General features: G+C 48.5%; 1 protein-coding gene across 2 annotated transcripts; it reads right to left on the bottom strand.

The window, feature by feature from the left end:
* Positions 1-485: 485 nt before the first annotated feature.
* PIGO (phosphatidylinositol glycan anchor biosynthesis class O) lies at positions 486-8,213 on the bottom strand. 2 transcript variants are annotated; one of them, XM_069576264.1, is made up of 11 exons: positions 8,158-8,213; positions 6,627-7,167; positions 5,909-6,052; positions 5,597-5,720; positions 5,126-5,285; positions 4,603-4,782; positions 2,830-4,354; positions 2,084-2,287; positions 1,659-1,873; positions 984-1,054; positions 486-832 (listed from the first exon to the last, which is right to left on the bottom strand). In XM_069576264.1, the coding sequence occupies exons 2-11, from the start codon at positions 7,135-7,137 to the stop codon at positions 571-573; spliced, it is 3,396 nt and encodes a 1,131-aa protein (XP_069432365.1). In that variant the 5' UTR covers positions 7,138-7,167; positions 8,158-8,213; the 3' UTR covers positions 486-570. The 2 variants fall into 2 exon arrangements, with proteins under 2 accessions (XP_069432365.1, XP_069432366.1); XM_069576265.1 differs by having other exon boundaries at positions 6,627-7,138; positions 8,158-8,210.
* Between the last annotated feature and the right edge of the window lie 5,063 nt (positions 8,214-13,276).

Here is a 13,276-nt window from a genome sequence, read left to right as displayed (position 1 = left end):
ACATAGAGGGGCACTGGAGACATCTGAGGATCTTCAGATTCATATGGTTTTGGCCCCAAGTCAGGAATAATCAATGGGACAAGGTGCATTAGATGGGCAAGTAGGTCTGATCCAGGGAGGCCTCCACAGGAGAGAAGGGCAGAGTGTTCTGAAGTGAGAGTACACATCGAGGAGACACAGCACTACTGGGGCTTTAGACAGTGAAAGTCGGTGCCCCACAATGCGGCTCTGTTATTAGCCAAAGCAAAAGAATTTAGTAAAATACATCCCATGGCAAAGCGAAATGGCAGGTGGAATAACAGTAGTGATTTGCAAAGAGTGGGGAGAAGTGAATTCAGACAACTCTAACCACTTCTCAAAGGGTCTTAGATGCAGCCAGGTCTGCGTAAGACAGCTGATCCTATCTGTGCCTGGATAAGGGAGACAGAACTTCCTCATATCCCTTACAGGACAGTCAGGGCTTCCCCACACCTCAGACACATATATTTACATTATTATTTTATTCCACTTTGGAGACAGCCCCTCAGTTGCTCAGATGTATCCAATGCAGGAGTTAGGAATTAGGCTCTACTATGATCTTGAATTATAAAATAATGAAGTCCCAGATGCCAGTCGGTCCTGGCTGCATGGTGGTAAGAGGTGTGGCTGAGCCTTTCTTGCAGATGATCCAGCACCCGTATAGACCAGGCTAGATTGTTCTCCAGCTTTCTGCTGGGTCAGAACTAACTGCCTGAACCAGGAGCTCACAGCACCATCTACTCGCATCACCAAAGCTATGCCTAGACAAAGTCCCACGCTGCTCACAATGAAGCCCATGGCCTCAAAAATGAACCTGCAAAGAAAGGTAGAGAATCTCAAAGGACACAAACAGTAGATCTAGAGTCTTTTCCCCACTGAGGCAAAACCTGTCCATTCTCGATGTTCACTGTTTAATCCAAGGTTCACCCTCCCCACAGCAACATTTCTCAAGCAAATCCACTTACTTGGGGGCAAACACCTTCCAGACCAAGAGATGCCTGCGGAGGATGGAGGCTGCCAAGACACAGGCCAGAATCTGAAGGAAGAGAGGAGGGGTCAAATTATTGGGAAGTGGAGGAGGAAGTGGGTTAAGTAAAGAGTTGCTGTAGACCCCTGTGAAGAATGGAAGGGGAAGGAAAGCAGTACCTGTCAGTGGAAAGAAACCTGGGCTAAGAGTTAGGAAACATAATTCTTTTCTTGGCCCTACTATGACTTGCAGTGTGACCGCGGACAAGCACTATTCATCTGTGTCTCTTAACACTCAGGCTCGGCTTCTCAGGGTGGAGGGAATGTCAGAGTCATACACTCTGCCTCTGAAGGAAAGGAAGATTAATTATCACAGCTTGGGAAAGAATCCTGATCATCACCTAAGCTTTTCCAGTCTGTCCAATGGAGTAATCCCCAAACGCAACCATCAAGTCCAGATCTAGCCTGTAGAGAGGAAACAATCCAAGACTAGGATGGAGACCCAGGTTAGAGTCTCAGCATTGCCATTTGAGGTCACTGGCCTTTGGGCAATCACTTCACTTACCTAAGCCTCAATCAAGGCTCTCTCCTAGGGTTTTGGCAAAGTGTGAAAGAAGGTGATGTCCATGCATGTGAAAAGATCACTAACTCTATGATCTGTCCCTTGCACCCACCTGAATACCAAGGACAAAGAGGTACTTGAGGCCCAGCTGCAGCAGTGCTGCACTGAAGTGGTGGGGTGCATCCCGGAGCCGCATCTCCATCCGTGGCTCCTGCTCCTCCTCAGGCCTGACTCTGGCCTCAGCTTCATTTCCTGGGGGCTGCTGCCTCTTCCGGGATCCTTGATTCTCACACAGAAAGGGCCAGAGGAGGAGCAACGGGCAACCTACTGCCTCAGAAAAAGGCAAGGCTAGAATCAAGGGAAGACCCATGGACCAGGTCACCCTGTCCCCCAAGTACTCTAGCTGGCTCAGCCTCCAATCACCACAGGCCAAGGGGTGCCAAAGATCTAACAAAATGACCTTTCCCTACTCAAATGCAGTGGCTTCCTTTCCTTTCACAAAGCCACAGTGGAAGCAAGGGAGGAATGAGGAGGTACCTGCAAAGAGAATATGGGAGGCAAAGGTGTTGGCTCCCACCAGGAAAGCAGAGAGCCAGGTAAAGTCACGACTCTCTGAGACTCCCACGAAGGCTGCATGCCACTGGATAGCTGAAAAGACAGACTGGTGGCCAGTGGTATAGAAGGTCTGTGTGGCCATGAGGGCCCAAGCAAAGACTGCATGCCACGGCACAATAAAAGGACCTGGGGGAACAGATATGCCTCTTTACAGTCATGTCCCACTCCCTACCCCACAGCCCACTGCCCCGAGATCACACACAACTACCACCTCAGTGCTAAGTCTCCTACACACACACATCCCCAACACCCCAACCTTCTAATAATCAACACTCTGTTATTCTAATTCCCTCCCTAGCACAAAGCCCCACTGCTCTAATGTGTGGTCAACTTCTTTCTCTCATACACACAGTTCACTATCTCTTATCACTGGAAAATCAGGAAATGCACTCATGAGGATGCAGCATTTCCATAAAAACTGAGTCTTAGAATACTGTGTATCTATCTCCTCCATGAATTCTGCTGGCCCTGAAAGTCAATGTAAGGGGTCAGTTAGCTTGGCCACAGCCGATGAGAGAGAGGACATCAGGAAGACCCTCTTGACTGGGGGGTGTGAGACCCTGTATCAAGGTGAAGATCCTGAGGAGCAACACCTCCCTAAAGATAAGAGGGGCCGAACTTACATCCCTACTGTCCGTGGATGAATCAGGGCTGAGACATGTATTTACCAGGGGTGGTGATGGGTATCCCGGCAGCAAGCAGATGCAGGAGAAGGAAGCTCTGCAGAAACAGAAGCAGGAACACAAGGCTAATGCGCTCTGCATGCAATAGCAGAAGTGGGAAGGCCAAGAGGGTGAGGGCCGTGACCACAGCAGCTGAGTAGACACTCCCCAACTGACAGGCAGCCACCGTCAGCAGACCCTGAGATTTGGTCCTCTCTAGCCGGCCCCGGAACTCCTCTTGTATGTGTCGGTAGATTTGAGGAACCACATAATCCAGGTCAGCCTGAGAAGTGGGGGGACCTGAGAAGGGAGTGAGGACAGTCCTGGTCCTTGGAGCACCTGTTGTGGCCTTCACCAGCACTGTCACAGGCCTCCAGAGCAGCAGCATGAGCCCTGAAGCGGCCAACCCTGCCACAGCCCGAGGCAACATAACTAACGCCCCAGAGACCAGGGCCCGGAGACGTGGGGGTGCTTCATCTGCCCCTGATGCCAATGCCCAGTAGGCAGCAGTGCCTAGTCCCATTAGGGGCAGCCCCCAGCGCACAAAGAGCACAGGGGGCTCAGGGCTCTTGAGATTACCATAGCAGCGAAGCCATAGCCGCACAGAGGCTAACAGGGCCACCAGAGCCCCGACACAAGCTCCATACCACAAATTCTTGGCTCGACCATCCACTGTGGATCGCAAGGGACTCAGCAAAGGAGAGGAGCTGCAAACAGGTGTCTCTTCATGGCAGCGATAAAAAAGTCCAGCTAGCCTTACACATAAAAGCAACCCAACTCCAAGTCCCATGGCATGCATGGCACTGTATTGCGGGGGGCCTGTTGGAGTCAAAAAGCCAAGGCGAGGTATTGAGAGTAGCTTAGGTGGCAGCAGCTTGCCCTCCCAGTGAAGTCGAGCAACCAGGAGCAAGGTGAGTGAGATCAAAAGGAAGGGGGCAACCCTGGCCTCGGTTATAACATAGCTATCGGAGAAGAAACCAGCAAAGCGAATGAGCAGGAGTAACAGGACTGGCCCGGGCATGGGAAGGAGAGATGCCAGGGGACTTTTTGATCCCCAGCTCGCCCAAGCTTTCCACAGAAAAGGGAGGAGTGAGCCCACTGCAGCCATGACCCCTAGAACCACGGAATCCAGCTTCAGCCCAGTAGATCCCAGGAGTCCAGCACACACCACGGCCCCACTCAGACCCGAGGCCATGGGTTTTAGGAGAGGGCTGAAACGGAAGGCTGGGGATGATGCCCACTGGGATACCAGCAGGCAAAGAAAGCAGGTAGCAGCCAGAAGAGCAGCACCCCCTGCCATGCGGAGCAGAGAAAAACGAGCCCAAGACTCGATGCACATGGCCCGAACTCCCCGCAGGAACTGCTGCAGCTCAGGAATCACAGTCTGGAATGCGGCCTCAGCCCCCTGGGGGCTCTGCAGAAGTCGCTGGTAGTCAGCAGAAGCCTTGGAGAAGAGCTTCTGCAATCGATGCAGCTCGTGAACTTGAAGGTCCTGAGCAGTGGCTGAGTAGGTGTGAAGAAACCGGGACACCTGGCAAAAAAGATCAGAGGTTAAGGGGAGAAGCTCAGAGACATAAATTGGGACACGGGCAAAGATAGGTACTACCAAAGAGGGTACCTGGAAATCAAGATCCCAAAATCTTTCTAGGACAGAGGGAGAGGGAGGACATGGCTATGGAATGTGTGATTAAGACTGAACAAGGGATAATCAAGTGGGTCATTATGCTTCTCCCATGCCCAACCTAACTCTGTCACCTGGAAGCCCAGCCCATTACTTACCTGCTGGGCATTGAGATGCAGAGCTGAGGCTTGGGCCAGAGCAGAGGAGCGAGGCTGGGAGTCTTCAATCTCTGAGAACACCTCAGCTATCACCTCCCCGATGTTTCCAAATGGGATGGGCAGGCCCAGCAGCAGAGCCAGCGTAGGCACAAGGCTGATTTGAGGAATTATCTCTGGCTCCTAGAGAACAGGGACGGGGGTCAATGGCTTCACCAAAGAGGTGAGGTCTGGGGACTTCCTGGTCCAGTGGTTAAGACTCTGTGATTCTACTGCAAGGAGAAAAGGTTCGATCCTTGGTCAGTACACTAAGATCCCTCATGCCATGTAGAGCAGCCAAAAAAGAAAAAAGAGGTAAGAGCAGTGTTTGGAGTGGAAGACAAAGGGGACTTAGGCAGGAAACAAGAGTGGAGGATGCCCAAGGTCATGAATTTGGGGGATTAAAACGGAGGGATCCACAAGAATGCTATGATCATGATGTAAGTTGAATAGTAGGAAACCACACAAAGCGTATCTCAGGACTTACCTCTGCAGGAGCACTGGGGAAGAGAGCTCTGGGACTATATAGAAAAAGCGCAGCTGAGGTTTCCAGCTCACTGTCTCCTCCATGGTTCCCACTGATGGTCATCCCATGGTCGCCAGTCACCACCAGCAGTGTGTCGTTCTTCAGACGCTTTACGAGTCCCCTGGGGGAATCAAGACATGTGCCGGGAGGTAGGGAGAGAGAAATATTTTTTTCAGGGGCCCATTTACCCCCGGCCATAACTTCCATTAGTGGGGCCTAGACATCTGGCAAAAAGTCACCTCTTTAGTACCAACCCTACTGCCCAAAACCACACCCTGAGTTACTCAAAATGGATGAGACCCCTAGTGTCAGAGAAAGGCCTAAAGACAGAATTCAACCAAGAAAGGGACCCCAAATAAGGATTTTTTTCTTTTGGGACCACATATCATCTCAGACACAAACCCACTCCCCCAGCCAAAACCCCACACTCACTGTATCATTTTATCCATTTGGGTAAGTTTTCTAGCCATTTCAGGATGGTAAGGGTCATGCTTGTGGCCACAGTGATCCACACCCAGGAAGTGAGTAATCAGCACATCCCATTTGTCGCTGTCCACTGTGAAGGAGAGAACCTAAGCACATGGGATTAAGGCTCACTCTTCAACCCCAGCCAGGCTCTCATGTTCCTATGTCCAAGGACACAGGCCCAGGCCACTGCATCCATGGTAGGTTCAGAATTTGTAACTGACACAGCCCTCCCCACCGCCCAGTCTTGGTCAGGCCTGCCTCAGACCCCGTGCTCACTGGTTGGGTAGAGGTGTTTCATGATGCCATCGTCCACTGTCTCCAGGTCTCTGACATCGAAGGATGGGAAGAATAAAGCTTGGGAGAAAACTCCAGGGAAAAGATCATTCCAGGTTTCATCTCCCATGAAGACCACACGTTTTCCTGCAGGGACATAGGAGTCAGGGGAGGAGGAAGAGGAGAGGCCTTTTAAAGATCTATCAGAATTCCCAACCGTGCACTCTAAGGCACAGCAGTTCATTCAACAACTCTTTATCCTTCGAGGCCTACCATTTTCTACCAGGAAGCTTTCCCTAATAATACTCCACCCAGATCTCTTACTACTTGTTCCTATAAAAGGCTCTGCTAGTCCTCAGACCCTGGGCTCTATCTTGGCTGTTCTGTTTTTCCTGGGTGCATCTTGCTTTTTCCCAGTCAATGAGTGGACAGGGCCTGGATTCTCTTTCTCCTCCACACTTTGTGAGGGTACCAGACCCACAACTCTTCATCTCTCCCATGCCCCTTGACCAAGAGCTGCCCAAAAGTAAAATCAATACCCCGTGCAGATTAGAAACTCCGTGACACAGCCTGCACCTGTGCTCCCTGCAAGCAGGGCTGTGGTCTCTTTCTCCTTCCTGTACTAGCTAGTCAAGCATGCAGCTGGGCACCCAAAGTTCTGATTCTCTGACTTGCAAAGAAATTTGCCAAGTTTTACTCCTGGCCACCAAAGAGGACTAACCTGTACTGGAAAGCTGCTTAATGAGATTATCTTCCACTATGGCGCTGCTGGCAAAATTACTGCCAGCATCAACAAAGGTAGGCAGTGAACCGGTGGTTAAGGCCTTGAGGCGCTGCATGGTGGTGGTCGGGGGATCAGCTTTGGCTTGGTAGAGCCTGGCATGGTGAGGCTGACTTTCCAGGAGCCTCTGCAAGAAGCCCATTTTACCCAGGAAAGGCAGGGAGACAGGAGGCTCCCCAGAAACAGGTGAGCGTTGGGGCTGGGCAAAGTCAAATCGCAGAGCATCTATCACCACCAAAACGAGCCGAGAGAATCGGGAAGCCATCCAGCAGGCCCCCGGTTCCCCTCGGCCCCCCCATGGCAGGGCTCCAGGGCCTGGGGGCTCTTGACAGCTGCTATGGTTGGTGAGCTCCCAACGGGTGAGCAGGAAGCCACTGGTGAAGAGAGCAATGCCGGCGTAGAAGAGGAAGCTCACCCAGGCCAGGAAAAGCAGCACTGAGATCTTCTGCATCCTGGTAGTGGCAGGAGAGGGAATTCATAACTGTGAGGCAAAGAACCAGTAGATATTCTAGTCTCTCAGTACAAAGCCCTGTTAGAATCACTTCCTCTTGGAAGCTCTCCAGAAGATAAACAGTCCCATAACCAACCCAATGTAGTATTCCTCTCCATCAGTTATATGAGAGTTTCTGAAAGTGAGGTGTGCAGACTACCGGCATCAACCTGGAGTGGGTGTTTTAAAAATGCTGACTTTCAGACTTCCTTGATGGTCCAGTGGTTAAGAATCCACGTGTCAACACAGGGGAAATGGGCAGGATCCCTGGTCGGGGGAGATTCCACATACCGTGCACAACTCCTGAGCCTGAACTCTAGAGCCCAGTGCTCCCTAACAAGGGAAGCCACCACAATGAGACCAGGCACTGCAAGGAAGAGCAGCCCCCACTCACTCCAAGGAGAGAAAGCCCACGCAAAGCAAGGAAGACTCAGGGCAGCCAAAAGTAAAATAAAAAAACGTCACCCGAGATCCCCGGAATCAGGATTTTTGAGGGTGGAGCATAAGAATTTGTATATGTACTTCAGGAGATCCTAATGATGGAAAACACAATCCAGGGGAAAAGTTATTCCAAGTGGTAGACTGCTTTCCGACAGCCCGCTTCTCCTCTCTGCTCGCCTATTTCAACGCCCCTGGGGTGGCCAAGGCTCACAGCCACAGGGGAATCCAGGCCAGGCTGACGGCGCCGCCTGGCGGGGACTTAGGAATCGTACTCCGCTTCCGGACACCCAGGATAACCAGACGAGAAGCGCGACCTCCCCGGCTCAGCAGGGCAGAGGCGCGAGGTCTTAAGGCGGTTGGGCCTCGCTGGGACCCAGACGTCCAGATGGCTTTGCCTCCTCCGATGGCTGTCCGGCCTCCGGCTGGAAACCTTGACAGGGTACTGGGCCCGCCAGACTGCCAGCTCTGTGAGTGGGGTAGGAAGGTCCCTAATTTCTGGGAAAAGCAAGAGTAAGGGGGTTTAGGGAGCCCCTGCCTCACCTTGAATGGCGCCCGGAAGTGCAGCGACGGCGCCTGCCGCCCGACACCACAGAGGTGCGTGCGACGGATAGAGCGACCCGCAGGGGTCTTCGTCGCCATCTGCTGGCGCCTCCGAGGAAGTTCGGCAAGAAACGCAGGGCTAGCCTGAGGAGTTTAATGGGAGATGAGTAATTTCGTATTCTTGCCTGGAAAATCCCTTGGATGGAGGAGCCTGGTGGGCTACAGTCCATGGGGTCGCTAGAGTTGGACACGACTGAGCGACTTCACTTTCACTTTTCACTTTCATGCATTGGAAAAGGAAATGGCAACCCTCTCCAATGTTCTTGGCTAGAGAATCCCAGGGACGGGGAAGCCCGGTGGGCTGCCGTCTGTGGGGTCGCACAGAGTCGGACACGGCTGAAACGACTTAGCAGCAGCAGCATAGTAATTTAGAATCGGGGGCAAGGCATTAAGCTAGAAGAGTTGAGGGAACCACTGTCCATTCTTGGTTAAGACTAAGATCTAGGCTTCTGAAGCCAAACAGCTTGAATCCTAGCTCTGCCACTGATTGTCATTATTGGACATTATCTCGTCTGTAAAATAGGGATAATATTTATTTCCCCTTTTTTGCCAAGCTGACTCCAAATGATAGCTTTTATTATTCATCCTTCCCAAGTTTTTTCACTGAATTTTACAACTCAGTAATAAAAAGACAATCAATTCAAAATTGAGCAAAGAATCTGAATAGACATTTCTCCAAAGAAGATACATTAATGACCAATTAACACATTAGAAGATGCTCAATATTATTAGCCATCAGCAAAATGTTGGAGATATTACTTCAAACCCAGGAGGATAGCTATAACAAATATTGGTATGGGTGTGAAGAAAGTTCAGTTCAGTTCATTTCAGCCGCTCAGTCGTGTCCAACTCTTTGCAACCCCATGAACCGCAGCACGCCAGGCCTCCCTGTCCATCACCAACTCCTGGAGTTTACCCAAACTCATGTCCATTGAGTCGAGATGCCATCTAACCATCTCATCTTCTGTTGTCCCTTTCTCCTGCCTTCAATCTTTGCCAGCATCAGGGTCTTTTCAAATGAGTCAGCTCTTCGCATCGGGTGGCCAAAATATTGGAGTTTCAGCTTCAACATCAGTCCTTCCAATGAACACCCAGTACTGATTTCCTTTAGGATGGACTGGTTGGATCTCCTTGCAAGTCCAAGGGAGTCTCAGGAGTCTTCTCCAACACCACAGTTCCAAAGCATCAATTCTTCGGCACTCAGCTTTCTTTATAGTCCAACTCTTACATCCATATGATTATTGGAAAAACCATAGCCTTGGCTAGACGGATCTTTGTTGGCAAAGCAATGTCTTTGCTTTTTAATATGCTGTCTAGGTTGGTCATAACTTTCCTTCTAAGGAGTAAGTATATTTTAATTTCATAGCTGCAGTCACCATCTGCTGTGATTTTGGAGCCCCCAAAAATAAAATCAGTCACTGTTCCTACTGTTTCCCCATCTATTTGTCATGAAGTGATGGGACCAGATGCCATGATCTTCGTTTTCTGAATGTTGAGCTTTAAGCCAACTTTTTCACTCTCCTCTTTCACTTTCATCGAGGCTCTTTAGTTCTTCTTCAGTTTCTGCCATAAGGATGGTGTCATTTATCTGAGGTTCATTTCAGCCACTGAAATGAGGTTATTGATATTTCTCCCAGCAATCTTGATTCCAGTTTGTGCTTCTTCTATCCCAGCATTTCTCATGATGTACACTGCATGTAAGTTAAATAAGCAGGGTGACAATATACAGCCTTGACGTACTCCTTTTCCTACTTGGAACCAGTATGTTGTTCTATGTCCAGTTCTAACTGTTGCTTCCTGACCTGCATACAGGTTTCTCAAGAGGGAGGTCAGGTGGTCTGGTATTCCCATCTCTTTCAGAATTTTCCACAGTTTATTGTGATCCACACAGTCAAAGGCTTTGGTATAGTCAATAAAGCAGAAATAGATGTTTTTCTGGAATTTTCTTGCTTTTTTGATGATCCAGTGAATGTTGGCAATTTGATCTCTGGTTCCTCTGCCTTTTCTAAATCCAGCTTGAACATCTGGAAGTTCACGGTTCACATATTGCTAAAGCCTGGCTTGGAGAATTTTGAGCATTACTTTAGTAGCATGTGAGATGAGTGCAATTGTGCAGTAGTTTGAGCATTCTTTGGCATTGGCTTTCTTTGGGATTGGAATGAAAACTGACCTTTTCCAGTCCTGTGGCCACTGCTGAGTTTTCCAAATCTGCTGACATATTGAGTGCAGCACTTTCATAGCATCATCTTTTAGAATTTGAAGTAATTCAAGTGGAATTCCATCACCTCCACTAGCTTTGTTCGTAGTGATGCTTCCTAAGGCCCACTTGACTTCACATTCCAGGATGTCTGGTTCTAGGTGAGTGATCACAGCATCGTGATTATCTGGGTCGTGAAGATCTTTTTTGTACAGTTCTTCTGTGTATTTTTGCCACTTCTTCTTAATATCTTCTGCTTCTGTTAGGTCCATACCATTTCTGTCCTTTATAGAGCCCATCTTTGCATGAAATGTTCCCTTGGTATCTCTAATTTTCTTGAAGAGATCTCTAGTCTTTCCTATTCTGTTGTTTTCCTCTATTTCTTTGCACTGATCACTGAGGAAGGCTTTCTTATCTCTCGTTGCTATTCTTTGGAACTCTGCATTCAAATGGGTATATCTTTTTTCTCCTTTACGTTTCGCTTCTCTTCTTTTCACAGCTATTTGTTAAGGCCTCCTCAGACAGTCATTTTGCTTTTTTGCATTTCTTTTTCTTGGGGATGGTCTTGATCCCTATCTCCTGTACAATGTCACAAACCTCCGTCCATGTTCACCAGGCACTCTGTCTATCAGATCTAGTCTCTTAAATCTATTTCTCACTTCCAACTGTATAATCATAAGGGATTTGATTTAGGTCATACCTGAATGGTCCAACTGCTGTTGGAATTGTAAAATCATACATCAGCTTTTGAAAAGTTTGGCAGTTCTTTAGAAGGTTAAACAGAGTTACCATATAACCCAGCAATTCCACTTGTAGGTATATACCCAAGGGAAATGAAAAACATGTGGCCACACAAAAACTTGCACATGAAGGTTCACAGTAGCCTTATCATAATAGCCAAAAGGTGAAAACATCCCAATTGGCCTTCACTGATGAATGGATGAACAAAATATGTTTTATCTATATAATAGAATAGTTTGCCAATTAAAAAAAGAGAGATAAAGTATTACAAGTGGCTACATGCTGCTACATGAATAAACCTTAAAAACATGCTAAGTAGGAAAAAAATCGATCACAAAATAGCACATATTTTTCCATTTATAAGAATACATAAAGTTACAGACACAGAAAGTAAATTAGTGGTTGTCTAGGGCCCAGGGGAGAGAGGCATGACTGCTGATGGGCACCGGGTTTTGTGGCAGGGTGGGAATGGGAGAGCAGTGATGAAAATGTTCTAGATTGTGACAGCTGCACAACGTGTGAACATATTACACATTACTGAATTCACACTTGAAGCAGGTGAATTGCAGTATATGTGAGTTATCTCAGGAAAACTCCCATTTAAAACAAAACAGAAAACCTCTCCAGCGGTTTCTCATCTCAGAGTTGAGCCCAAATGACTTTAGTGGCCCTAGCAATCAACATACCCTCTCCACACCTCCTTATCTGATTCATCTAGCTGCCCTTTATTTCCCAAACTCTGTCCCATCCACTGTAGCTCCTAGCTCGCCCCAATAAGGCAGCCACTCTCTGCCTTAGGTGTGTCTGCAATCTCCTGTTAGCTTTACTCCCAAGTAGCCAAGTGTGTCTTCCCCTCATCTCCATATCTAAGCTTCAATGCACCATCAGTGAGGCTTCCTGCAACACGCTACTTAATGTTATAGCCCCATCAAGTTCCCCATCTCCCTTCCTTTAATTTCCTCTGTAGCACAACTCATCAGCATCTTATTAACGATTTGTCCCTTCCAAATAGAATGTAAGTTCATTGAGAGTAGGAAATTTTATTACTGTATCCTCTGTTCCTGGCATATAGTTGGGATTCAATAAGCAGTTATTAAATGGATAAGTAAATTCTAATTCAGAAATATGTTGAAATATCCCTCTGCCTTCATCCCCAAAGCCCCTTATCTCTGTTCACCCTCTAGGACCAATGAGGCAGCCCTCTTACTGTCCTTCCAGCCTCCCATCTCTTTTTCAGATCCTCTGACCACATAGCAGCAGGACAGCTCTATCTAAAACACCGATTACCTTAATTGTCTTAAAATTCTTCATGGGAAGGGGAAAAAACCCTTCACGCCCCTGCATCAGCCTCCCCTCGATAAAGTCCAAACTTTCAGGACCCTATCTCCCTGAGGTTTGGCCTTTGCCACACAGTCACATCCCCTAACACCCCACCCTTCAGCCACGACAAGAAACAACTCTGAATGTTCTAATTTCTCTGGAGCCATGGGTCTTTGCATATCTTAGTCCCAAACCATCATCTGATGAATCCATCAGTTTTTCCAGCCTGAGCCCAGTGGCAGGGTTAGTAACCTTGCTGCCCACAGTGACATGCTCCTCCCCACAGGATCCCTCAGCCAGAACGTTCCTCCACCTTGGCATGCATCACTTTGTACCTCAGTCTGCTTCCTGTGAAAACGGGGATGACTGGGTTTGGGTTCTTTTGTAACCTATATCTAACATTGAGCCTGGCAGATGGTAGACATGATTCAATGTTTTTGAATGAATGAATGAGTGTCCTCAGTCCCTGAGGACCCAATGAGCATTCAGCAGCATTACTCCACCAGGGCAGTCCTCTTTCCCTTTAATAAAACCCCAACACTTGCTCTAATTCACAGCCCCACACTTAGCAAGAGGGGGCACTACTCTCCCCAGCTGGCAGTTTGGTAGACATATGGCTTAATCCTTCCACTATATCCCACAGCTTCTCCTGAAGACAGGCAGGATGACTGATACGAGGTTCATTCTTATTCACGAAGGAATCGGTTCCCAAGACCTGACAGGACTAGAGGCTGGCAGAAGTCATCCAAGGAAAACACTGGTGACTTTCCCAACTTCATTCCCCAAGCAAAGAGAACAGTA

Source organism: Ovis canadensis, chromosome 2 (assembly GCF_042477335.2).
Source record: "Ovis canadensis isolate MfBH-ARS-UI-01 breed Bighorn chromosome 2, ARS-UI_OviCan_v2, whole genome shotgun sequence".
In the NCBI taxonomy this organism is placed as follows: domain Eukaryota; kingdom Metazoa; phylum Chordata; class Mammalia; order Artiodactyla; family Bovidae; genus Ovis; species Ovis canadensis.
This window is presented reverse-complemented; position numbering and strand designations above follow the sequence as displayed.

Excerpts from the sequence above, each read along its gene's own strand:
- PIGO (XM_069576264.1), bottom strand. The coding sequence starts at position 7,137 with ATGCAGAAGATCTCAGTGCTGCTTTTCCTGGCCTGGGTGAGCTTCCTC. Across the intron at positions 4,355-4,602 it reads TGCATCTCAATGCCCAGCAG|GTGTCCCGGTTTCTTCACAC; the intron begins GTAAGTAATGGG and ends CTTTTTTGCCAG. Across the intron at positions 2,288-2,829 it reads GATACCCATCACCACCCCTG|GTCCTTTTATTGTGCCGTGG; the intron begins GTAAATACATGT and ends CTGTTCCCCCAG.